Source organism: Sparus aurata, chromosome 19 (assembly GCF_900880675.1).
Source record: "Sparus aurata chromosome 19, fSpaAur1.1, whole genome shotgun sequence".
NCBI lineage: Eukaryota > Metazoa > Chordata > Actinopteri > Spariformes > Sparidae > Sparus > Sparus aurata.
This window is the reverse complement of record NC_044205.1, coordinates 27,968,667-27,996,610: the sequence shown is the minus strand read 5'-3', so window position 1 is coordinate 27,996,610 and position 27,944 is coordinate 27,968,667. Positions and strand designations below refer to the sequence as shown.

The following is a 27,944-nucleotide window of genomic DNA, read 5'->3' as shown; positions in this document are numbered from 1 at the left end:
TATTATTATTATTGTTATTATAATATCGCTGTACAATGTTGCTGTCGAGCTGAATTTGTTTATAGAACTAAAGTTCATGCTTCAGAAAGGCAGCATGGTGATGATGATCACCTGAGTGATTACCTGTTAACTTTGTCTACAGCAATGTGAGGAATATTGTTTGTTACTCTGGATATCTACAGTGATCTGCATGAGGCACTCCTTATTGTAATAGAGCTGAACAGTGAGGTTCCGGAAGTTAAAATGCCATTCATATTCTGCATAGAGATTTCGATCATTGGCCATAATGTCGTAACCATCCAAAGTAGACTCACCACGAGTTATCAGACTGTCAAACGATGACATATGATCCTGTAGAAGCCACAAGTCCGTATGATATTAACCTTGTTTTAAGAAAAACATGCTTTATTTGCGATGTCATGCAGAAGTACTACACTACCCACAATCCTATAGTGTAAAAGCGACGTATCTGATTGGTGGAGCTCGCTGTTACCATGGAAATGTTTACAGAACCTGCAAATTTCATGTTAGCTCGTTACTGCTAACACTGAACTCTACGATCGTTTACCAGCCTCCATGATTTCACTTTCTGACCTGCTGCGTTCATTTAGAGATGAGGATAAGAGTTTCTGAAGGGTTCAGCTGAACATGAAATTTGCAGGTTTGGTAAACATTTCCATGGTAACAGCGAGCTCCACCAATCAGAGACATCGCTGTTACATTCACAGTGGTTTATGGGATGAGTAGTTCCTTTACTCTTAAGATTATTATGTACACAGTCTTGTATCTTCGCTTTTTTCTCCGTTTTCCAACATTTTTTTTGCGCCGAATTAAATGTTTTATGGTCACGATTCATCTGCTAGCTGATTGGCTCGGTTCCAGGCCTAAAACTCATAATATACAGATTTTATGAAACGTCAATGGAGTAAATGAATGGCAAATTCACTTCCGGAGCCAGAGCCATTAAAAAAGAAGTGGGCGGTCACTGTTGAGCTCTATTTAGTTGTATTGGTCAGAAATAGAACAATCAGGGCTTATCAGGGCTGTTGTTGTTATTTTGAATGCGCCATCTTGGTTATCTGGCTTCCTCTGTTACCATGGTTACAAGCCTGCTCGTGCATGGCAGGCTCCTCTGTGGGAGGGGCTTTGAAGGACTGACCTGTTAGCGGTATTATTCAAATAAGTCCACTTTATTCTCAAAACTCCAGACTGCAGCTTTAAGTGATGTTTAAATGTCATTATTAAACTAAAGGGTGATTTAAGGGTGGGTATATGCTTTAACACCATAAACTCGGCACTCACTCCAACACATAGAAGTCCAGTGGTTGTGGTTCCGTCAACGCTGAAAACTCACAGCAAAATCTCCCCCGACAGGAAAACAACACAGAAAGTATAAATATAGTGTTACCAGGTCCGCCCCCTTCACTGAGGAAATGTGTCAGTTACCGGCACACATGAGCAACACTGATGGAGGAATCTGTGCGTAAAAGTCCGCCTGCGTCCTCCGACAAGATCCAAAGAGGGACTACAGCTGTCCGAACCGACCGGTGAAGAGAACACACCGAACCCAGAGAGACTCCTGAAGACGGTAAGAGACAACACTGACGGCTACACACACACACACACACACACACAGTTACTTCACAGACTTTTATTTTTACAGGATGACTTTGTCTCTGGTCGTACGACAGATTAGAGAGAACTGGACTATGTTAACTGGTCCACCGAACGCGTCTGTGGTTGTTATGTGGTTTTCCTGTTGATCCGTTTTATTTCATCATCTTCTGTAAAAACCAGCAGCTTTGATACAGCGACTGAACGTTAGACATGTTTCCTCAAACAGGAGCCAAAACGCAGTTCAGCTCTGTTTGGACAGAGAAATCCTGAACAAAGAGGCATGTCCGAGGAGAACTACGTCATCACTTCCTCAACATCTGTTGAGCAAGAAAACCACAGAAGCATTCAGCTGACAGTAACATCAGTCAGCTGAGTACTGAATACATTTTATTTATAAGTGTTTGAGTCGCTGAGCTCTGGAACAGTGTGGTCAAAGTTTAAATGTTAAAAAAGGAGAACATTTTCAGACATCTGTCCTTTTTAAAGTGGGCGTTTCTGTAGAATGACAGAAAACATAAATGTAATTAAACAAAACATTATATCAATGTAATTAAAGCAGTTTTTGAGGAACAGCAGCTGTTTCCTAAAGTCTTATTGCAGGTTTCCACACATTTAGATGCCAAAACGATGGTATGAAACGCATCCTCTCTCTTCTAGTGTCAGTGATCAATATATTATTGATTATCAACAGTGTTATAAGTAGTTAACATTTAAGATGTGATTTTAAAGTCTAAAACAACTTTTAAAGGAATTTATGTTTCAATCCTATGCTTTATTTTAGGCTCTGGGACCAGAAGAAAAACTCAAAGCTGTTATAAAAGTTTCTATTTGAGATCGAGTTGTAAAAAGGAAAAGAAGAGATGGAGCAAACAGAGGGAGCACCTTCTCCTCCTCCTCCTCCTCCTCCTCCTCCTCCTCACCCTGCTCAGCATGATACAGACTGTGGTAAGCAATCAGATGACTCACCAGAGACTGAAGAGGAAGAGCTGACGAAAGATGGAGATGAGTCGTTACACAAAAATCAAGGAGGTCAAACTTCAGTCTCAGAAAATCAGATGACTGCAGATGAGAAGTGTTTAGAGGAAGGTGTTCAAGATGAACTGCCGAGATCTGCCTCCTCTTCCTCTTTCCCTGTTTTTGAGTCATCCAGTGTGATCAGGGGGGGTATTCTTCCTTCTCTTTCATGCAAACAAAAAGTTGTTGTCAAAGGGTCCAGACCTGAAAAAAAATCAAAAGGACAAGTGACTCACAATATACCACCTTCCCCAGGCCCATCTACATCAAACTGGAATGATGTACCTAGAATATTATGTAAACATGCATCTGCAGGATATTCTCCTTCTCCTTACATCCCTAGTTTTGATTCTGGTGAGTTAATCCTTGGAGACAGTAAGAAAACATATCCCACTGCAGCAGATCCTCTACCAGGACACAGTCAGGAGGATACCAGGGGAACTGAGCTGTATGCAACAGCTGGTCTGTCCACCTTTCAGCCCTCCACCAAAGAGTCCAAAGATTCAGACTCCTATGCATTTTATGACAGAGAAAATCGAGTTGGTAGCGCAGTGGGTGGTCATGGTATACCGCCAAGACAAAAAGTCAGCAGTTTGCTCCCCGGAACTTTCTCCGCTGCCGTTGTTTACGGGACACCCAGTGTGTACAGGGGGGATGGTCTTCCTTCTCCCTCACAAAAACAACGGCTCAGCACTGTTTTCCAAGGTTCCAGACCTAGAGAGAAATCGAAAGGACAAGCGACTCACAATATATTTTCCTCGACTACATTAAACTGGAATAATGCCCAAAGTCCGTATATACCATCATTTGAAAGGGAGCCCGCAGGATATTCTCCCTCTCTTTATATCCCACCCATTGAACATTTACCTACCATCTCTGATTGGAGAACCAGAAAAAAAATTGGGGCTTCCTCTAGTTTTGATCCAACTGATGAGTTAATCCTTGGAGAGAGTAAGAAAACGTATCCCACTGCAGCAGATCTTACACCAGGACACAGTCAGGATGATACCAGAAGAACTGAGCTGTATGCAGCAGCTGGTCCATCCACCTTTCAGCCCTCCACCACAGACGACAAAGATTCAGACTTATTTTATGACAGAGGAAAGGGAGTTGAGTCATACAGTAGCACAGTGGTTGGTCATGATAAACCAGACCCAGGCCTGTCAAATGAAAGGTGGGCCATAGGATATTCTCCTTCTCTCTCCCATCTCCCATCCTATGACAACCAATGTAGCTCTCAGTCATCCCTCCATCTTCCATTCTCAGACCATCATCTATTCTCTTCACAATATGCGAAGTATGTACCTAAGGTGACTGCTGCTACTGATTCCTCTGACTACATGTTAGCTCGACCTTCACCTGGTCCACTCAGAGAAACAGTGATGAAGACTCTCTCCACTGCATCAGATGCTACACCAGGACACAGTCAGGATGATACCAGGAGAACTGAGCTGCATGCAACAGCTGGTCCATCCACCCTTCAGATCTCCACCAAAGAGGACAAAGATTTAGACTCATTTTATGACAGAGCAAAGGGAGTTGAGTCATACGGTAGCACAGTGAATGTTCGTGATAAACTGCCAAGACAAGAAGTCACCGGTTTGTTTTCCAGTTTTGCCTCCACTTGCTCTTTCCCTGTTTATGGATCATCCAGTGTAATCAGGGGGGATGGTCTTCCTTCTCCTTTAGTCAAAAATCAAAAGAGGCTCAAAGTATTTTCCCAGTTGTCTGCTGTAGAAAACTTGACTGGACCAGTGCCTTACAATGCTGACCCAGGCCCGTTATATGTTTCCCCTTTTTCCTCGCCTACATCAAGCTGGAATAATGCCCAAAGTCCATATATACCATCATATGAAAGGGCACACACAGAACATTCTCCTTCTCTTAACAACCCACCCATTGAACGTTTACCTACCGACTCGGATTGGAGAATGGGGAAACAAATGAGAGCTTCCACTTGTTTTTATTCAACTGATGAGTTAATCCTTGGAGAGAGTAAGAAAACGTATCCCACTGCAGCAGATGCTACACCAGGACACAGTCAGGATGATACCAGGAGAACTGAGCTGTATGAAACAGCTGGTCCATCCACCTTTCAGCCCTCCACCAAAGAGGACAAAGATTCAGACTCTGCTAGTTTTTATGACAGAGAAAAGGGAGTTGAGTTATTTGGTAACACAGTGGATGTTTATGATAAACCGCCAACAACAATCATGAACAGTACGCCTCATGTTGAACCATGGACTAAAAGCAGTGCCCAGGATCTCAAAGTATCCATCAGTGGAGAAAAACAGAAAGAACAGGCCACCCACAATGTACTACCTCAACCAGGACTGTTATATGAAGGATTAGTCGGAGCACATCGTCCTCTTCATGGTCTCCAATCCTATGACAATCCACCTCCCAGCTATCAGTCCATCCTCAAAAGTGCATTCCATTTTCCACGTTCTTCCTACGCGTCCACCGCTGGAGCATATGCTAGGCCAGGACACAGTCAGGATGATACCAGGGCAACAGCCAGTCCAGGGAAGCTATTACTTGGAACATCAGGCAGTGGATATTGTCTGCCTGCTTCCAGTTCAACACAATTACACTCTGACCCTCAAAAGCCTGAATGTAGTGCCAAAGGAGAAATGTTTCCACCTGCTACTGCTGGGAACTTCTCAACTGAAAACCTTCACCTTAAACAGCATTCACCTCTCTCTCGTTCTAATCACACATCCTCACTGAGTCAAGTACCCTCTGCTAAGAACAGCACCTTAACACAGGCTGAATACGTGTCCAACATGTCATTGGACTTATCTACAAAGCATCCTACAGCTGATACTGAGTCCTGTGACTACACGTTAGCTCGACCTTCACCTGGTCCACTCAGAGAAACAGGACTGATAACGACTCTCTCCACTGCAGCAGATGCTACACCAGGACACAGTCAGGATGATACCAGGGGAACTGAGCTGCATGCAGCAGCTGGTCCATCCACCTTTCAGCCCTCCACCACAGACGACAAAGATTCAGACTCTGCTAGTTTTTATGACAGAGAAAAGGGAGTTGAGTTATCTGGTAGCACATTGAATGTTCTTGATAAACCGCCAAGACAAGAAGTCACCGGTTTGTTTTCCAGTTTTGCCTCCACTTGCTCTTTCCCTGTTTATGGATCATCCAGTGTAATCAGGGGGGATGGTCTTCCTTCTCCTTTACTCAAACATCAAAAAAGGCTCAAAGCATTTTCCCGATTGTCCCCTACAGAAGAATTGTCCGGACCAGTGCCTTACAATGCTTACACAGGCCCGTTATATGTTTCCCCTTTTTCCTCGCCTACATCAAGCTGGAATAATGCCCAAAGTCCATATATACCATCATATGAAAGGGCACACACAGAACATTCTCCTTCTCTTAACAACCCACCCATTGAACGTTTACCTACCGACTTGGATTGGAGAATGGGGAAACAAATGAGAGCTTCCTTTAGTTTGTATTCATCTGATGAGTTAATCCTTGGAGAGAGTAAGAAAATATATCCCACTGCAGCAGATGCTACACCAGGACACAGTCAGGATGATACCAGGAGAACTGAGCTGCATGCAGCAGCTGGTCCGTCCACCTTTCAGCCCTCCACCACAGACGACAAAGATTCATACTCATTTTATGACAGAGGAAAGGGAGTTGAGTCATACGGTAGCACAGTGGTTGGTCATGATAAACCAGACCCAGGCCTGTCAAATGAAAGGTGGGCCATAGGATATTCTCCTTCTCTCTCCCATCTCCCATCCTATGACAACCAATGTAGCTCTCAGTCATCCCTCCATCTTCCATTCTCAGACCATCATCTATTCTCTTCACAATATGCGAATTATGTACCTAAGGTGACTGCTGCTACTGATTCCTCTGACTACATGTTAGCTCGACCTTCACCTGGTCCACTCAGAGAAACAGTGATAAAGACTCTCTCCACTGCATCAGATGCTACACCAGGACACAGTCAGGATGATACCAGGAGAACAGCCAGTGCAGGGAAGCCATTATTTGGAACATCAGTCAGAGGACATTTTCTGCCTGATTCCAGTTCAACACAAATACACTCTGACCCTCAAAAGCCTGACGGTAGAGCCAGAGAAGAAATGTTTCCACCTGTTACTGCTGAGAACTATTCAACTGAAAAGCCTCTCTTTGCACAGTTGTCATCTCTCTCTCTTTCTTATAACCCATTCTCACTGAGTGAAATACCCAGGACCTTAACACAGGCTGAATACATGTCCAACATGTCATTAGACTTATCTACGAAGCACATACCTAAAATGACTGATGATACTGACTCCTCTGACTCTGATTGTGACACTTTTGAAAGCAGCAAAATAAAGTCAGCTGTGAAACATGAAAGAAAATCAGAAATCCACAGCTCCAGAAAGAGGAGGAAATCAAAGAAATCTTCCCCTGGTGTTGCTTCTACTGTTGATCAATCTGACTACACGTTAGATCGACCTTCACCTGGTCCACTCAGAGAAACAGGACTGATAAAGACTCTCTCCACTGCATCAGATGCTACACCAGGAAACAGTCAGGATAATAACAGGGAAAATGAACTGCATGAAACAGCTGGTCTATCCACTTTTAAAATACCAGACTATATGAGTAAATCTCCTGCAAAATTATCCGACTTAGATCTAACTTTAGATACTATAGAAGAATTGAGCTGCAGCCCTATATTCTACACTAAAGGCGGAGAAAGTAGATCTGAGATAATGTCTGGGCAGTCTGAGGCAGCAGGTGACAGTGACGTCCTGGTTAAAATGGAGGAACCTGTTACAGCTGTGAGCTCCTCAGTCACAAACACCCAGCCGACCCGTCCTCACCTCCAGCTGTCCTCAGATCCTGGTTGGAGTCAAAGAGGCTCCAGCTGTTTGCCTCGTTCTCACAGCGTTCCCTCACTGAGTCAAATAAGCTGTGCAGAGAACAAGACCTTCAGACCATCACAGAGCTTACCTGACATGCTGTTAAAAAGCAGCTTTGAGGAGTTTACACCTGATATCACTGTTGATGAGGATGATGAAAGCTACCGGTTCCTGTGCTCCTGCCCAGGCCTGTACCAGTGCAGTGTGACGGGCCTGGTGTTCCACATGGAGGGAGAAGGGGACGTGGTTTACAGGATTGTCTCTTGGGACAGGAGGCTACTGGCCCAACATCACAAGAAGCCTGCAGGACCCCTGTTTGACATCAAATGTCTGCAGCAGTCTGTGTGTCGGCTTCATCTCCCACACTGTGAGATCCCATCCACAGCTGGATGTCCATTCTTGTCAGTCGCTCACCTGAATGATGAGAGCATCGAGTTCATCCCCCCTCATAAGATAACAGAAACTCATGTGATCATCAACATCTCAGGGTTTTCTGGTTATGGTAACGTCAAGGATGAAGACTCACCTCCTGAGCCGGTCCGAGCGCTGGTTCTGCTGTTCTACAGGCCCCCAAATGATCAAGATCTTGAATCTCTTCTCAATGTGTTGATGCTACCAGGTAACGTCGTGCTCAGTGATGTGCGGCGCACCAGGAAGAAACATGTTGGAGATGAGCTCTACATAGAGACATCCCCATACTGTGAGTTGCTGCCAGGGCAGGAATACACGCTGTCCACTTGTCCTGAAGACGACTCAGTTCTAGTTCAACCAACAACAACAAAATTTCACAGTGACAACTATGACAACTACTTTACATCATTCCAGGTGGATTTGGAGAAAATCCTGAAACATATTAAAGTGTTTCTGAGAGACCCCAACAGACACAGTGTCTGGGAGAGACGAGTTTGTCTTTCATCAGCTGGACTAACAAAGTCCTGTAGACAGAGCACTCTGAATCTGCCTTCACACGAGAAGCTGTTTGACATACGGAGCAGCTTCATCGAGGGGATATCAGGACCTGTTCTCAAGAGTCTGCTGGACAAACTGTTTGAGAAAAAGGTGCTGACTGATTCTGAGAGGGAGTCAGCGGACGAGATGCAAAACAAAAGAGACAAAGCTCGTTTTGTTATCGACACAGTGAGGAGGAAAGGTGAAGCTGCCAGTTCAGAGATGATCGAGTTCCTCTGTGAGGTCGACCCCTTCCTCTGTGAACATCTTGGGCTGATCTGAAGCTCAATGAACAGGTGATGCAGGCAGAACCTGTCGGCCTGGTGTTTATAGAGAAGGGTTTCCCAAGAACTTCTTTTCTGGTACTCTGAACACCTTTCCCAAAACTTAGAGCTCAAACCCAGAACTATAACAACCAAACCAGAACCCTGACCTCCTTCACAGATCTCTGACCTTAATCCCAGAACTCTGAGTCCAAAGTAAAAGTAAGGAGAAAAAAGTCATAATTCCAAGACGTATTGTAGATATGGACAGTTTTAAAATGTGGAATCTATTTAATATTTTTTAACTAATGAATCTTTATGACATGTTTCACTAAATATATGTCTGTTTAACTGTTATGATGTTTATCAACTGATTCTTTGATCACTGAGTCTTCGTATTGATTTCAGCACTTTTGTCTGTTTATTTTCTTACATTCTGTGTTTGTTGCTGTCGTGTTGATTTCTGTAAAGTCCCCAACAAGAACCAGGTGTCTTTAAATCTGAACTCCAGCTAAAATCTAATGGGACTCCTCAGGTACAGCAGGTAGAGCGTCTGTATTCAGGCAGCCCTTTTATTTAGATGTCACTTATTGTCAGTAGTGTCAGTAACACTGTGACTCTGCAGCTGAGTCACATTGATTCCAGGTGAGATCATGACCTCATGTGGGTGAAGAGAAACAACACTTTTCAGCCTGGTGTGAGTCTTTAAATTCATCTTAAAGGAACTTAATGTCCCTCCTCTTATTCTGTTGTACAATAAATGATCTCATCTTACTGTGTCTCAAAATAACAGCTGTTTTTAGTTGATGTTATACCTTCATCAGCCAGCAGGGGGAGTCACCTGCTGGTTCATAATGTGAGAGCTGTTTGGACTGAGTCAGAACTTTACTGTCATGAAACAAGATGAGAGGCTTCTGTTTAAAACACTGCTCTGACAAATAAGCACATGTATGTAAAAGTTAATATCCTTTAGTACTAATATTGTTTAAGTCTCAGGTGTTGGATGATTTGTTTCCAGTGGGTGAAAAAGGAACAAAAAAAGGAAGAACCCATGTTTTTGTACTGAGTATCATTGTTACTGTATCACTGAATATTCATGTCAGTAAATACTCTCTAATATTGAAACTGACGGTGGTCTCAAAAGTGCATTTTTTGTTGGACTATAAGATTGAAATTTGTCTCATTTTGGATACGGAATGATTTACATTCATGAATATTTATGAAACTGAATTTAAGACATTTTAAGGCTGTTTAAAGGATCTTTGCTGTTGTCAAACCGACAGGAGGATTTATTGATGTATCATGGATGTATTAAGAGATTAGTAGTTGTGCATTAAAGTCATTAAGTGGTAACACCATCTGTGACCACAGTACTCAGTAGATCACACCAGATTTGAACACAAAGCTGTCTCAGTTCATATTTCAGCTGAAATGTCTGTTGTAATTTCTGTTAAAGATATCTGGTCTGTTTGTTGAGTGTCTGCTTGGCTGGTCTGAACAAACAACAGCTGGATGCAAATCTCTCCGCAGGTCCAAAATCTGTTGTGCCAAATAATTCATCCACCTTGTGAGTTTCTTTATAAAACTTTGATGTGAAACACTGACCAGCTCACGTTGTGGGCTGTTGTGATTGAAATTGGAGAACTTCACTAACACTCATCTATGCTGAAAAAACACATGGACGCACTTATTAAGTTTGATTTCAAGACCTTCAGGGTAAACCCTGTTTCTGGTTCATATTCTGGCCTGATGTGACTCATTTAACTCCATATTTCTGATATTAGCTACAAGTCTTGACAGATAAATGGACAACATTTTATTTTTCAGCACTTGAATGAACCATTTATGCTCGTCATTGTGAATATCAGGTCACAGTCAGGACACTCAAAACGAACTGTGACAGTAATCACCAGCTCATACTTTATTTGATTGAATGTATAGATCTGCGACAGACAAGTTTCAGTCTAATAACCATAGGCGGAAATCCCGGGGGGACAGGGGGGAAGATTTAGTCCCCCCCTCCCATTCCTAGAAATGGTTGAGTCCACCCCACATTCTTTCCAATGGGCGGAGCTAGCAGCTGCAGCAGCGTGTGGGCGGAGCCTGCTACTCACACCGTGCTTGGCGTGGTAAGAGGTGTGTATACCACACAGACATAGTTACATTAGTTACAACACACATCCCATTTACAAAAAGCGGCAGGTCCAGGCTGTCTGCAACATTTATCCTGCATTGTTCAAAAGCCTACTCAATTACGAGTGCTGTTAAGCTAAGTTAGAAGCTACAGATAGTGATAGTCACAGACAGAGAGGAGAGAGAGGGAGAGGACGGGACAAGAGCAGTAATAATTATTTTTGTCATTCTAAAAGACTGTCTGGATATAAATGTCAGAATTAGATATTACTGACATTTTAGATTTATTTCCAGTAAGGTTTTATCCAGTTATCCAGAGTTAATTGTCTTGAAATATGTTCAGTTAACTAGTAGATACTGTATCTACTTTGTTTTAAAACAGATTTTTTTCATTTCTGAGCCAAATGTTGCAGTCCCTGTCAATCTCCAATTCAATTATCACAACTTCATGAATTTTCAACAGATTTTTTTAGCAGTATTGTCGCAAGTGTGAGATCCTATTATTACGCATGATATTCATTCTGGAGTTGTACACATTTGACAGTAAAAAATATTACTGCCACCTTCCACCTAATACCTTTGTTTTGTATTGCTGGGTGAATAAACAAGAACTGGTATACAGGTAGGGTAAGGACTAATACAGTATAATGCAAATATTGTAATTATCATTACTTTTGATAAAAAATTTTAAACATTTGATTTGAACATGCTGACAGTGCAAGAGTGCAACACTGCGAGAGAGAGAAAATAGTATGATAAATAATCTGATATCTTTCATCTGGAAAAAGGCAGTTATCTGATTATGACAAATCTGATAAACAAACTTAGATGTTTGCCTGATAATTAGTTTATTCATTGCATGTGTACATGTTAATTTGATTGAAATCATTTGGTTTTAAGTCTAGACATGTGCAGGTGGACTCAGCCAGTGCTAGGAAAGGTCTTCTGCCTGCCTGTTGGAGAGATAGAGAGACTAAAGCATCAAATTGTAGTAAAAGATGCTGTATAAAAGACAGGCTACAACTTTTAGTCCTTGTCCCCCCTTGGAATTATTCTCCAATATTTTACTGTTTATTGTCCCCCCCAACTATGAAATGGGATTTTCACCCCTGCTAATAACAGATGTATGGCTGCACATTAAAGGTTCCATTTGTAAGATGATTGATTACTGAGTCTCTTTCTCAACTGGTCAAATACTGACGCTTTGTGTTGGTAGGTCGTAAACTGTAGACATCATCAAGTATCAAACAGCACGCTAACATCAAACATATGAAGCGTCAGTGATCAGTCAGAATCAGGTGGTGAACGTCATAAAAATCACAGTCTGCATTCAAGATATTTGGTTTAAAAAAATGATCTGAAATGGATTCAACAATGAAACACTGTCCATATCTAAACTTCATCAAAGATCTGGGAAAGAAGTTTGAGTTCCTGGAAAATGGGTCAGAGATGAATCTGAGGTCAGGGTTCTAACTTGGTCTCAGAGTTCTGAGAGGAAGGTCAGAGTTCTAGGAAAAGAGCTGAAGTTCAGGGATTGAAGTCAGAGTTCAGTGTTTGTGCTCAGATCAGTTTCTAACCACCAGGACAACATGATCATGATCAGATCAGCCCAAGATGTTCACAGAGGAAGGGGTCGACCTCACAGAGGAACTCGATCATCTCTGAACTGGCAGCTTCACCTTTCATCCTCACTATGTCGATAACAAAACGAGCTTTGTCTCCTCTGTTTTGCATCTCGTCCACTGACTCCCTCTCAGAATCAGTCAGCACCTTTTTCTCAAACAGTTTGTCCAGCAGACTCTTGAGAACAGGTCATGATATCCCCTCGATGAAGCTGCTCCGTATGTCAAACAGCTTCTCGTGTGAAGGCAGATTCAGAGCGCTCTGTCTACAGGACTTTGTTAGTCCAGCTGATGAAAGACAAACTCGTCTCTCCCAGACACTGTGTCTGTTGGTGTCTCTCAGAAACACTTTAATATGTTTCAGGATTTTCTCCAAATCCACCTCAAATGATGTAAAGTAGTTGTCATAGTTGTCACTGTGAAATTTTGCTGTTGTTGGTTGAACTAGAACCGAGTCGTCTTCAGGACAAGTGGACAGTGTGTATTCCTGCTTTGGCAGCAACTCACAGTATGGGGATGTTCCTATGTAGAGCTCATGTCCTACTAAGCTCTTCCGGGTGCGTTGCACATTTCGGACTGAGACGTTACCTGGTAGCATCGACACATTGAGAAGAGATTCAAGATCTTGATCATCTGCAGGCCTGTAGAACAGCAGAACCAGCGCTCGGATCGGGACAAGTGGCGATGCTTCATCTCTAACATTACCATAACCAGAAAACCCTGAGATGTTGATGATCACATGAGTTTCTGTTATCTTATGAGGGGGGATGAACTCGATGCCCTCATCATTCAGGTGAGCGACTGACAAGAATTGACATCCAGCTGTGGATGGGATCTCACAGTGTGGGAGATGAAGCCGACACACAGACTGCTGCAGACATTTGATGTCAAACAGGGGTCCTGCAGGCTTCTTGTGATGTTGGGCCAGTAGCCTCCTGTCCCAAGAGACAATCCTGTAAACCACGTCCCCTTCTCCCTCCATGTGGAACACCAGGCCCGTCACACTGCACTGGTACAGGCCTGGGCAGGAGCACAGGAACCGGTAGCTTTCATCGTTGTCATCAACAGTGATATCAGGTGTAAACTCCTCAAAGCTGCTTCTTTACAGCATGTCAGGTAAGCTCTGTGATGGTCTGAAGGTCTTGTTCTCTGCACAGCTTATTTGACTCAGTAAGGGAACGCTGTGAGAACGAGGCAAACAGCTGGAGCCTCTTTGACTCCAACCAGGATCTGAGGACAGCTGGAGGTGAGGACGGGTCGGCTGGGTGTTTGTGACTGAGGAGATCACAGCTGTAACAGGTGCTTCCATTTTAACCGATCTATTTTCTGCACTTTCAGTGTAGAATTCAGGGCTGCGGCTACGACTGTTGCAGCCTAAAGGGGCGTTCAGACCGAACGCGATAGACGCGAATGGAGCGGCAACTCTACATTGAAAATCAATGTAAATGGCGCGATGACACGCGATTCAGGCGACGGCGGCGCGAATGGAGCGTCTGGTGCGGCACGAATGAAGCGTCTGAAGCGTCTGGAGCGTCTGGCGCGGCGCGAATGAAGCGTCTGAAGCGACATCCAATCAGCGACGAGTTCAAGCCGACGATGTCACTTCCATCACGTACGGTTGTTTACGGTTGCTCAGAGCAACGATGGAGGAGAAGCTAGTTGTAGCTGTGTGTGGGCACCCGGTGCTGTACGACACCGCAACTCACCTCAGACAGATGGACAGGCGCTCCGCAGCTGAGATGGAGTGCCTGTAGTTGGTGTCCAGGCGGGAGATCCTGGCATCGACCCGAGCTAACAGGTCCTCGAACTGGGCTCGGGTCAGCCTGAGGTACCGATGGAATCGGTCGTCATCCAGACGGAGCTCCTGGAGGAGACAGTGACATTCCCCCAGCACCGTGTGTCTCTGGAGGACTTCATGAATCCAGACACGACGGCGGGTGGTTTTCCGGTGTTTCTGGGACAGCAGGTACAGTGCAGCAACGGTGGTGATTGAGAAATACCGGTTCAAAAATGAGCGGGCAAGCGCGAATGACGCGAATGACGCGAATGAAGCGAATAGTCCAAAATGATCACGCGGCGCGAATGGAGCGTCTGGCGCGGCGCGAATTAAGCGTCTGAAGCGATTGTATTCGCGTTTGGTCTGAACGCCCCATAATGTTTTCAGATGATCATCAATACAGACATTGAGAGCCATGAAGGGTTGAAGGGTGTCAACTCCTGACACACCTTCACATTGCAAAGACATCAACTCAGATGCATCTTGTACTCCACTTTCCTTAGTGCAGACAGTTAAGTCATCCTGATCGACTGTCCTACCTTTTTTCTTTCTTCTGTCTCTGAAGTGTCTGGAGTTTCCCTCCCAGGGTTGAGAACTTAAAGAAGATGGGGAGGAAAGAGGGATCACCAAAGGGAGGGGCTGAGGGTAAGTGTCAGTGTTGATAGGGTATGAGGTAGGGTCAAATTCAGATTGCGTAACGGTCTTGGTCTTTGCAAGAGCTATTTGTTCCCGATCAGAAGGCAAGTAGACTTCTATTCCGCTCCTAAAAGAATCTGAGTGTTGTTGAAGGTGAGAACTGACAAGTAGAGAGTCTTCAGTCAAGTTGTTCCCAGCAGTAACAGGTGACAATATTTCTTCTAAAGCACTACATTTGACTCCAAGCTTTATTTTTAAGTGCAATGGAATTCCACATTGACCTTGTGTTAAGCGTTCTCCAGACATTTGAGTGGAACCGTGACCAGTGTCATACCATGGTATAGATTGGAATCTGGATCCTTTGAGAACCACATGCCTGTTTCCTAGTCCCAGGAATTTGCTAACTGACAGCCCACATGAATTCATATTCATTTTACCAGAAAGCATAGCAGATTGTTTTATGTCTGGGTCACAGTAGACTGCTGAGGATACAGCTCTTTTTATCTCCACAACCTCACTGTTAGTGTTGCTGTAGTAGATAGGACTCCTGTTGAGTAGCTGGTTGAGGCTTGACGATTTCAGCAATTGCTGTTGAAGGCTGAAGACAAATTTTGACATTAAACTACCCTCCTCGGATAACGTATCATCTGCAGTCATCATTTTGTCTGAGATGGAACTTTCACCTGCTTGATTTTTGTATAATAACTTTTCCTTCAGCTCTTCCTGAGTCTCTGGTGTGTCACCTGTCTTCTTACAACTTCCTGCCTCATACCCAGCAGAGACGGCACAACCAGATTTTCCACTTTTTTGTCCCATCTTTTCTGGATTCTTGAAACACCTCTTTCGTGTTGGCTTCTGTGCTTTTCATCTGGCACCGCACACTAAAATAAAGCAGAGCATGAAAAAAATCAAATCCTTTTAAATGTATCATGTTGTTGGCTGTTTTCACATTTACGCTTATGTGCAGGTTACAATTTCGAGAAAGCACACATACACACACACGGTGCAGGTGCAGACTAGTGTGAAATGCCAGTGTGGAATAAAGCTAAAAGCATTTACTGTACCACCGAAATCAGACAAAATAAAAACCTATAGTTCCTATAGAATTCCTTTATTTGTCCCACAAACAGGGACATTTCTGAATCGAGTAACCAAAGACGTCAGGGCATTGATCACTCTGTCAGACTGGCCCAGAGAGTTCAACCCAGCCAACATTAGCCAACTGCAGTTACTGCCACTGTGCAGTGAAACGTATAGTTCAGTCGCACAACAGGATGTGTTATTGGGTCATAGCTATAGTTCTGGTAACCAGAGCTTCCTCTAAAATGTTGAAGTTTGACAGAGAACATGAAGATGGACATGAAACAAACACTGATCATTTGATCATGAAACCTGATGTAACTCTGTGCAATCGTCAAGTTTAGCAGTAAAATGTCAGAACTACACTGCAGACGTGGTTCTCCATTAACAGCAGAGAGACAGCTGTCTCATATGAACCGGTCCATCACTGTTTGATGAGAATCAGTAGGTCCACACACATGTTCATCTCATAAATGGACGTCATGAATGTAAATATTGCACTTTCACTCCACTACATTTAGGCCGTTTGATCTGATGAGCTACTTGTTACTTTAAAGATTCAGAATATTAACACAAAACACAATAAGCTAATAATAAATTAATAATCATTATGGATTACACTACCAAATAGTATATAAAGTATTTACTGATATACACGTGATTCTGAAATGTAAGATTGACATGTAATGTACAGAGATAGAAGATGAAATGTAATCATCCATGTAAACTCTGTAGCTTGCATGTTACCACATGTGGAAGAAGAAGTAGTTTCTATCAATACACTGGTGATGGTAGTTCCTCTCTACTGTGTCGACCGTTGATGAGTTTACGTATCATTCCTTTAAAATGAAAGTCGTTCCTACAGAAGAGAAACTTTTGGATTTTGGAAGTATCGATCCGCACAACACATTGATCTGTGTGTGATTAATACATCAACATAAATAAAATTTACAAAACTTTACTGCCATTTTTGTCAAAAACTGTGCGTGTGTGTTTGTGTGTGTGTTTCAGTGTGTGTAAACATCAGTATCTCTTACTGTCTTCAGGAGTCCCTCCAGGTCAGTGTGTTGTCTTCACCGGTGGGTTTGGACTGCTGTAGTCCCTTGTTGGATCTGATCAGAGGAAGATTTCTCCGTCTCTGTTGTTCATGTGTGTCTATGACTGACACCTGTAGGCTTACACGATGTACCTCAGGCTTCCGTGTCATGTTGCTGAAGGGTATTTCCAGCATACATGGCACTTCCATGGTAACATCAAACATCATTTTAAAAGCTTAACATGTTCACAAAAAAGCTGAAAAGCATTTTTTCACCCTCACTCATTAAATCTCACCTGGAACTATAATAACAGTGTCGCTTTCCTCTGACAAGACTCGACTCTTTCACAGGTTTATGTCTCTATTTATTACTATAAGGCTGAAACACACAAACATCTATGAAAACCTTTAAATCCTGCAGATCTGCTACATTGCAAGAACTTTCTAACCTCCACCTGAGACACAATCATCTCATTTTCTGTGCCATAAATATTAATTTTCTTCGTCCCCCCGTTTATGGTGCAAATATGATTAGAAACTTAAGTCAAACAAATTGACACAACAATTCTTTATTTAAACAAAAATCTTTGGTGCTAAAGGGAAGATGTCGATGTGAGCACCACTTCACCTTAACAACTTCCATCGTCTATGACTAACTGTAACCCACACTCAGACATGCGCAATCATGTAAATCACAAACCACAACCCCAGCAGGGGTGGCCGACCGTGCTTCAATCAACGTGAATGATTGTGAAACAAAAAGTGAGAAGTCGCAAAAACACAAGCAACAGAGATAAAAGTGTTAAAGTTCGACCAGATCCAACAAGGGACTCCCGCTGTCCGAACCCACCGGTGAAGACAACACACCGACCTGAAGAGACTCCTGAAGATAGTAAGAGACAAAACACTGATGTCTACACACACTGAACCACACACACAGGAAACACACACAGCTTCAACACACACACAGGAAACACAGGACACAGTAACTTCACAGACTTTCATTTTTACAGGATGACTTTGTCTCTGTACATATGACAGATCAGAGAGAACTGGACTATGTTAACTGGTCCGCTGAACGCGTCTGTGGTGGTACATTGGTTTTCCTGTTTATAACATTTTCTGTTACAACCAGCAGCTTTGATACAGCGACTGAACGTTAGACATGTTTCCTCAAACCTGTTTCACATCTGTTGAGCATGAAAACCACAGAAGCATTCAGCCGACAGTAACATCAGTAGTCAGCTGAGTACTGAATACATTTTATTCAAGTGTGTTTGAGTCGCTGAGTTCTGGAACAGTGTGGTCAAAGTTTAAATGTTAAAAAAGGAAAACATTTTCAGATGTCTTGCCTAGGGATGTCCCGATCAGGTTTTTTTTACCCTGATCCCGATCCAAGTCCTTTAATATTCAGTATCTGCCGATACCGAGTCCCGATCCGATACTCAGCCTTAACTAATACTTTCCTGGATGATACAGCTGCATTAAGAAAAAATATACCTGCATCCGAGCTGTTCCTTAATAGGTTATTTTATTTTGTTGAAACAAAGTATATACTTTCATATGGCTCTTTCTTATTCTGCATATGGTATTACAACATTGGCCTCCACCTTCCTCGTGTTAACAGGTGAGTGTGTGACGCTGCACTGTGACAGCAGACTCTCGTGTACAGCAGCTGAAGTGAGTGAGACGCAGCCCACACTTGGTACCTTCATATCATCCACTGCTTTTTACATATTCTTTACGTTGTCATGTAAAATGACGTGGACACGTTGCTTGTTTATTTCAAACACATTCAGCATCTCCTTGATTGCCTGTTTTACATGCTCTGCCATATGAGACCTACCAAACTAGTGCACATACCAGCACGCTGAAACTCAAAAGTGGAGTAAATGTAATGCAGAGATGGTCGGGCATACCGGGAATAACTCCAGGTGACGAAGAAAACCCTGATCCTCTACCACAGGGATGAGCTGGTTATCCAGAGCGATTCATTTGATGACCCTCTTGGTAATATTTGTGAACATGTCGCCGTCTCGAGGATATTTCTCTTAACTTTTGAAAGTATCCCCGACTGTTTGCTGCTTCGGTGTCTTTGCCTGTACTCTTGAGTAAACACGATGTATTCTTTGAGTTTTTGTTTTTTATAAGCCATATCAACTGAGTAGTATTAAATGCAGCTCCGTGAAACAGCTGTATAACAGATGTTAGGCTACATGTCGCTGTTGGACTGCTTTCGCTTTCTAATTTAAACTATTTCCACTCTGCAGACACTTTATTCACAGGTTTGCCAGAGTAACGTTACTGGCGTCTGCATTCTGCCACAAATTTTCCCGACGTAAAAAAGAAAAAAAAAACGGGCTTGGGTCCACGTTCAAAATTGCCGATTCCGATCAGCATAAAAATGCCCAGATCCTTCGATCCCAATCGGATCGGGACATCCCTAGTCTTGCCCTTTTTAAAGTTGGCGTTTCTGTAGAATGACAGAAAACATAAATGTAATTAAACAAAACCTAAATGTAATTAAAGCAGTTTTTGAAGAACAATAGCTGCTTCCTAAAGTCTTATCGCAGGTTTTGGCTCGTTTAGATGCCGACACGATGGTGTGAGACGCATCCTCTCTCTTATAGTGTCCACGATTGATATAGGATTTTAAAATCTAAAACTACTTATAAAGGAATTTGGAGTTTAATTTTCAATCCTATGCTTTATTTTAGGTTCTGGGACCAGAAGAAAAACACAAAGTTGTTTTAAAAGTTTCTATTTGAGATGAAGTTGTAAAAGGAAAAGAAGAGATGGAGCAAACAGAGGGAGCACCTTCTCCTCCTCCTCCTCCTCTTCCTCTCCCTGCTCAGCATGATACAGACTGGGATAAGAAGTCGGATGACTCACCAGAGACTGAGGAGGAGCTGACGAAAGATGGAGATGAGTCATTACGCAAAAATCAAGGAGGTCAAACTTCCATCTCAGAAAAACAGATGACTGCAGATGAGAAGTGCTCAGAGGAAGGTGTTCAAGATGAACTGTCGAGACAAGAAGTCAGAGGTTTGCCTCACAGATATGCCTCTACTTTCTCTTTACCTGTACTCAGGTCATCCGGTGTGATCAGGGTGGATGGTCTTCCTTCTCCTTCACAAAAACAACGGCTCGGTGTTGTTTTCCAAGGGTCAAGACCTAGAGAGAAATCGAAAGGACAAGCAACTCATAATATATTTTCCTCGACTACATTAAACTGGAATAATGTCCAAAGTCCATATATACCATCAGATGAAAGGAAGCATGCAGGATATTCTCCCTCTCTTTACATCCCACCCATTGAACATTTACCTACCATCTCTGATTGGAGAACCAGAAAAAAAATGTGGGCTTCCTCTAGTTTTGATCCAACTGATGAGTTAATCCTTGGAGAGAGTAAGAAAACGTATCCCACTGCAGCAGATCCTACACCAGGACACAGTCAGGATGATACCAGGAGAACTGAGCTGCATGCAGCAGCTGGTCCGTCCACCTTTCAGCCCTCCACCACAGACGACAAAGATTCAGACTCTGCTGCATGTTATGACAGAGTAAAGGGAGTTGAGTTATCTGGTAGCACAGTGGGTGGTCATGATCAACTGCCAAGAAAAGAAGCCAGCATATTGCCTTCCAGAGTTTCCTCCGGTTTGTCTCCCCTTGTTTTGGGGTCATCCAGTGTGTACATGGGGGATGCTCTTCCTTCTCCTACACAAAAATATCCAAACCGTGCTAGTGTGCGAGGATCCAGAACTACAGAAAAATCGAAAGGACAAGTGCCTCACAATATAGTACCTCACCGCCGCTTCCCGTTAGATGTTTCCCATTTTTCCTTACCTACCACATCTACATCACACAGGAATAATTTCCTAAGTCCATATATACCATCACGTTTAATGGCACACGCAGAATATTCTCCTTCTCTTTACATCTCATCCATTGAACATTTACCCACCATCTCGGATTGGAGAACAGGAAAACAAATGAGAGCTTCCTCTCGTTTTGATTCAGCTGATGAGTTAATCTTTAATGAATGTCAGGAAACGTATATCATTGCAGCAGATCCTACACCAGGACACAGTCAGGATGATACCAGGAGAACTGAGCTGCATGCAGCAGCTGGTCCATCCACCTTTCAGCCCTCCACCAAAGAGGACAAAGATTCAGGCTTTGCTAGTTTTTATGACAGAGCACATCGTCCTCTTCAACGTATCCAATCCTATCACATTCCACCTTCCAGCTATCAGTCCATCCTCAATCCTGCATTCCACCAAGTTCCATTATCTTTATATGGGATGTCTATACCTAAAGTGACTGCTGCTACTGACTTTTCTGACTACACGTTAGCTCGACCTTCACCTGGTCTACTCAGAGAAACGGTGATGAAGACTCTCTCCACTGCAGCAGATGCTACACCAGGACACAGTCAGGATGATACCAGGAGAACTGAGCTGTATGCAGCAGCTGGTCCGTCCACCTTTCAGCCCTCCACCAAAGTGGACAAAGATTCAGACTCTGCTGCATGTTATGACAGAGAAAAGGGAGTTGAGTTATCTAGTAGCACATTAGGTGGTTATGGTAAACCACCAAGAAAAAAATTCTTCGGTTTGCGTCCCGTAACTTTGACCGCTTTCAATGACCTCAGGTCATCCCGTGCGATCAGGGGAGGGGGTCTTCCTTCTCCTTCCCAAAAACAACGGCTTGGCGCTGTTTTCCGAGGGTCCAGAACTAGAGAGAAGTCGAAAGGACAAGAGACTAACAATATACTTTCATCGCCTACATCAAACTGGAATAATGTCCAAAGTCTATATATACCACCAGATGAAAGGAAGCATGCAGGATACTCTCCATCTCTTTACATCCCACCCATTGGTTCCTGTAGTTTTGATTCAACTGATGAGTTAATCCTTGGAGAGAGTAAGAAAATGTATCCCTCCACTGCAGCAGATCCTACACCAGGACACAGTCAGGATAAAACCAGAGAAACAGCCAGTCCAAGGAAGCCATTACTTGGAACATCAGTCAGAGGATATTTTCTGCCTGATTCCAGTTCAACACAAATACACTTTGACCCTCAAAAGCCTGACGGTAGTGCCAGAGAAGAAATGTTTCCACCTGTTACTGCTGGGAACTTCTTAACTGAAAACCCTCACCTTAAACAGCATTCACCTCTACATTTTGGAGCAGTGGGTCTTTCTTATAACACATCCTCACTGAGTAAAATACCCTCTGCAAAGAACAGGACCTTAACACAGGGTGAATACTTGTCTGTGATACCATTAGACTTGTCCACAAAGCGTATATCTAAAATGACTGCTGATACTGACACCTCTGACTCTGATTGTGACACTTTTGAAAGCAGCAAAATAAAGTCAGCTGTGAAACATGAAAGAAAATCAGAAATCCACAGCTCCAGAAAGAGGAGGAAATCAAAGAAATCTTCCCCTGGTGTTGCTTCTACTGTTGTTCATTTTGACTACACCTTAGATCGACCTTCACCTGGTCCACTCAGAGAAACAGTGATAAAGACTCTCTCCACTGCATCAGATGCTACACCAGGTCACAGTCAGGATGATTCCAGGGGAACAGCAAGTCCAAGGAAGCCATTATTTGGAACATCAGTCAGAGGATATTTTCTGCCTGATTCCAGTTCAACACAAATACACTCTGACCCTCAAACGCCTGACGGTAGAGCCAGAGAAGAAATGTTTCCACCTGTTACTGCTGAGAACTATTCAACTGAAAACCCTCTCCTTCATCTGCCTTTACCTATCAATTGTTCTCTTAACTCATCCTCACTGAGTGAAATACCCTCTGCAAAGAACAGGACCTTAACACAGGCTGAAAATTTGTCTGTGATGCCATTAGACTTATCTACAAAGCATATATCTAAAATGACTGCTGATACTGACACCTCTGACTCTGATTGTGACACTTCAGAACACAGCAAAATAAAGTCAGCTGTGAAACATAAAAGAAAATCAAAAAGCCACAGCTCCAGAAGGAAGAAGAAATCAAAGAAATCTTCCCCTGGTGTTGCTTCTGCTGTTGATCAATCTGACTACATGTTAGCTCGACCTTCACCTGGTCCACTCAGAGAAACAGGACTGATGAAGACTCCCTCCACTGCAGCAGATGCTACACCAGGACACAGTCAGGATTATACCAGGAGAACTGAGCTGCATGAAACAGCTGGTCCATCCACCCTTCAACACTCCTCGGCCTCCGATGACTCTGATCCTCAAAATGTTTTCGGTCAGATCAGCAGTCCTGAGGATGATGACGGGTGGAGCTGCAGCGCTGTCTGCAGCCCTGGCTGCAGCGCTGTCTGCAGCCCTGTCTGCAGCCCTGTCTACAGTGCAGGAAGTGCAGAAAATAGATATGAGATAATGTCTGTGCAGTCTGAAAATGCGTCAGGAGCTGAAAGTGATGCACAGATGGAAATGGAGACATCTCTAACAGATGTGAAGTCCTCAATCACAAACACTTTGCCAACTGTGTCAGCTACTTCAACCACCCATCAACTACCAGACTTCCAGGTTCGGTCAGAATTATCCGACTCAGATCCAGAGTTACTTCTGGATTGTTCAGATCTGGACTTCAGCTTGCTCTTTGAAGATTTTTTTAACACTGAAGGAAGTGGAGAAAATATAAATAACAAGCCTCAACCATCTGAATGTGAGGCAGGAGGTGACGATGACACCCTGGTTAAAATGGAGGCTCCTGTTCCAGCTGTGAGCTCCTCAGGCACAAACACCCAGCCGACCCGTCCTCACCTCCAGCTGTCCTCAGATCCTGGTTGGAGTCAAAGAGGCTCCAGCTGTTTGCCTCGTTCTCACAGTGTTCCCTCACTGAGTCAAATAAGCTGTGCAGAGAACAAGACCTTCAGACCATCACAGAGCTTACCTGACATGCTGTTAAAAAGCAGCTTCGAGGAGTTTACACCTGATATCACTGTTGATGACAACGATGAAAGCTACCGGTTCCTGTGCTCCTGCCCAGGCCTGTACCAGTGCAGTGTGACGGGCCTGGTGTTCCACATGGAGGGAGAAGGGGACGTGGTTTACAGGATTGTCTCTTGGGACAGGAGGCTACTGGCCCAACATCACAAGAAGCCTGCAGGACCCCTGTTTGACATCAAATGTCTGCAGCAGTCTGTGTGTCGGCTTCATCTCCCACACTGTGAGATCCCATCCACAGCTGGATGTCCATTCTTGTCAGTCGCTCACCTGAATGATGAGGGCATCGAGTTCATCCCCCCTCATAGGATAACAGAAACTCATGTGATCATCAACATCTCAGGGTTTTCTGCTTTCGGTAACGTCAAGGATGAAGACTCACCTCCTGAGCCGGTCCGAGCGCTGGTTCTGCTGTTCTACAGGCCTCTGTCTGATCAAAATCTCACATCATTCCTGAATGTGTTGATGCTTCCGAGGAATGTCGTGGTCCGGGATGTGCGACGCACCAGAAAGAAATTAGTTGGAGATGAGCTCTACATAGAGACTTCCTCACACTGTAAACTGCTGCCAAAGCAGGAATACACACTGTCCACTTGTCCTGAAGACGACTCAGTTCTAGTTCAACCGAAAGATGCAGAATTTGATGAGGAGTCCTATGACAACTACATCCCGTCATTCCAGGTGACGTTAAAAACAATCATGTTGAATATGAAGGTGCTTCTGAGAGACACCAACAGCTCTCACATTGTGTGGCAAAGAGAGGTTTGTCTTCCGTCTGCTGGACTAAAGAGACCCTGTGTGCAGGGCAGCTCAGTCCAGATTCTGAAGGACATACGGAGCAGCTTCATCGAGGGGATATCAGGACCTGTTCTCAAGAGTCTGCTGGACAAACTGTTTGAGAAAAAGGTGCTGACTGATTCTGAGAGGGAGTCAGCGGATGACAAGCACAACAGAGAAGACAAAGCTCGTTTTGTTATCGACACAGTGAGGAGGAAAGGTGAAGCTGCCAGTTTAGAGGTGATAGAGTTCCTCCGTGAGGTCGACCCCTTCCTCTGTAAACATCTTGGCCTGATAGTCACCTGAATGAACAGGTGATACCATCAGAGCAAACCCATTTTCCCAGAACTCTGACCTCCTCCCAAACCCTGAACTTCAACTTCAATCCCTGTACCCTGAGTTTAAATTTGGAGAAAAAGTCAGAAATCCAAGCTCAAACCAAGAATCCTGACCTAAAATACAGAGCTCTGACTTCAATCCCAATACTCCAACCTTTTTCCTAGAACTCTGACCTTCCTTACAAAATTCCGACCCCAATCCCAGAACCCTGAGTTCAAAGTCATAATCTGGAGGATATAATCAGAACTCAAAGTCCAAAACCAGAATTCTGTCTTCAATCCTTAAACTACAACCCTTTTCCGAGAACTCCGTCTTCTTTCCCAGAACTCTCAGTTCAAGGTAAGAATTAGGAGCAAAAAATCAGAAGTCCACACCCAAAACCAGAACTCTGAATTCAATACCAACATTCTAACCCTTTTTCAGAACTCCGACTTCTTCTTTTGAACTCTGACCCCCTCTCACCACAATCCACGCTTAAACCCAGAACCCAAACTGTTTTCTCGGAATTCTGATCTTCCTCCCAGAACTCTGACCTCAATCCCAGGACCCTGAGCTCAAGATCAGAACTCTGAGAACAAAAGTCAGAATTGTAGATATGGACAGTTTTTAAATGTTGAATCTATTTAATATTTTTTAACTAATGAATCTTTATGACATTTTTAACCTGATATCTTGAACACAGTCTGTTTCACTGTTATGATGTTTATCACCTGATTCTTTGATCACTGAGTCTTCGTATGTTTGATTTCAGCACTTCTGTCTGTTTATTTTCTTACATTCTGTGTTTGTTGCTCTCGTGTTGCGTTCTGTAAAGTCCCCAACAAGAACCAGGTGTCATTAAATCTGAACTCCAGCTAAAATCTAATGGGACTCCTCAGGTACAGCAGGTAGAGCGTCTGTATTCAGGTAGCCCTTTTATTTAGATGTCACTTATTGTCAGTAGTGTCAGTAACACTGTGACTCTGCAGCTGAGTCACATTGATTCCAGGTGAGATCATGACCTCATGTGGGTGAAGAGAAACAACACTGTTCAGCCTGGTGTGAGTCTTTAAATTCATCTTAAAGGAACTTAATGTCCCTCCTCTTATTCTGTTGTACAATAAATGATCTCATCTTACTGTGTCTCAAAATAACAGCTGTCTTTAGTTGATGTTATACCTTCATCAGCCAGCAGGGGGAGTCACCTGCTGGTTAATAATGTGAGAGCTGTTTGGACCGAGTCAGAACTTTACTGTCATGAAACAAGATGAGAGGCTTCTGTTTAAAACACTGCTCTGACAAATAAGCACATGTTAATGATTTTATATCATGTTTATGTATGAATGTAAAAGTTAATATCCTTTAGTACTAATATTGTTTAAGTCTCAGGTGTTGGATGATTTGTTTCCAGTGGGTGAAAAAGGAACAAAAGAAAGAAAGCAAACATGTTTTTGTACAGAGTATCATTGTTACTGTATCACTGAATATTCATGTCAGTAAATACTCTCTAATATTGAAACTGACGTTGATCTAAAAGTGCATTTTTTGTTGGACTGTAAGATTGAAATTTGTCTCATTTTGGATACAGAATAATTTACATTCATGAATATTTATGAAAATGAATTGAAGACATTTTAAGGCTGCTTAAAGGATCTGTGCTGTCATCAAACCTACAGGAGGATTTATTGGTGTATCATGGATGTATTAAGAGATTTGTAGTTGTGCATTAAAGTCATTAAGTGGTAACACCATCTGTAACCCAGTACTCAGTAGATCACACCAGATTTGAACGAAAGGTTGTCTCAGTTCAGACCTCAGGTGAAATGTCTGTTGTAATTTCTATTAAAGATATCTGGTCTGTTTGTTGAGTGTCTGCTTGGCTGGTCTGAACAAACAACAGCTGGATGTAAATCTCTCGGTAGGCCCAAAATCTGTTGTGCCAAATAATTCATCCACCTCGTGAGTTCCTTTATGAAACTTTGATGTGAAACACTGACCAGCTCACGTTGTGGGCTGTTGTGATTGAAATTGGAGAACTTCACATTCACTAACACTCATCTATGCTGAAAAAACACGTGGACGCACTTATTAAGTTTGATTTCAAGACCTTCAGGGTAAACCCTGTTTCTGGTTCATATTCTAGCCTGATGTGACTCATTTAACTCCATATTTCTGATATTAGCTACAAGTCGCGGCAGATAAATGGACAAAATTTTATTTTTCAGCACTTGAATGAACCGTTTATGCTCGTCATTGTGAATATCAGGTCACAGTCAGGACACAAACAAACAAACTGTGACAGTAATCACCAGCTCATACTTTATTTGACTGAATGTATCTGTCGAAGTCCCACCACCCACCCATCAGAACATTTTGAGAACTGCAGCATAAATCTCTGCATTTTGACAGAACCAATGAACAATTAGGAAATTATATCAGTGCCAGCAAATAGATGAAAATTAGACTCAAATTCTGGCAGAAGACAAAGAAGAAGTTACAAATATGGCCAATGTTGACTTAACGGTATTAAACTGATTTAATCTTATTTCTATGCTAAAAAGTACTGACATCAGTAACACTATAATGACCATCATTAATAAATGGTACATTTATAGTTAATCAAACTTTAGTTAACAGCGATTTCACTGTTAAGAAGCAACACAATGCTTTATAAACCATTTATTTGAAGTTGTTTATTGAGAAGTTGTTTATAAAACTGTAGATCATTAATAAATAATATGTAGTTTATTTATCAACAATTACTTAATACATGTTTTATGAATAATTTCATTGTTTCTTAACAGTGAAATTATTTAACTAAATCCAGTTAACTATACATTTACTATTTATTTATGATTAT

At 42.9% G+C, this 27,944-nt stretch overlaps 2 protein-coding genes and 1 pseudogene across 2 annotated transcripts; 2 read left to right on the top strand and 1 right to left on the bottom strand.

The window, feature by feature from the left end:
- Positions 1-7,409: 7,409 nt before the first annotated feature.
- Positions 7,410-9,011, top strand: LOC115569931 (NACHT, LRR and PYD domains-containing protein 1b allele 2-like). The gene has a single exon (XM_030398172.1). The coding sequence runs from the start codon at positions 7,422-7,424 to the stop codon at positions 8,751-8,753; it is 1,332 nt and encodes a 443-aa protein (XP_030254032.1). The 5' UTR covers positions 7,410-7,421; the 3' UTR covers positions 8,754-9,011.
- A 3,178-nt stretch (positions 9,012-12,189) lies between these two features.
- On the bottom strand, positions 12,190-13,600 carry LOC115569941 (NACHT, LRR and PYD domains-containing protein 1b allele 3-like; annotated as a pseudogene).
- Positions 13,601-23,263: 9,663 nt separating this feature from the next.
- LOC115569918 (NACHT, LRR and PYD domains-containing protein 1b allele 2-like) lies at positions 23,264-26,603 on the top strand. The gene has a single exon (XM_030398150.1). It carries the CDS (start codon positions 23,420-23,422, stop codon positions 25,070-25,072), a length of 1,653 nt encoding a protein of 550 aa, XP_030254010.1. The 5' UTR covers positions 23,264-23,419; the 3' UTR covers positions 25,073-26,603.
- The last annotated feature ends 1,341 nt before the right edge of the window (positions 26,604-27,944 follow it).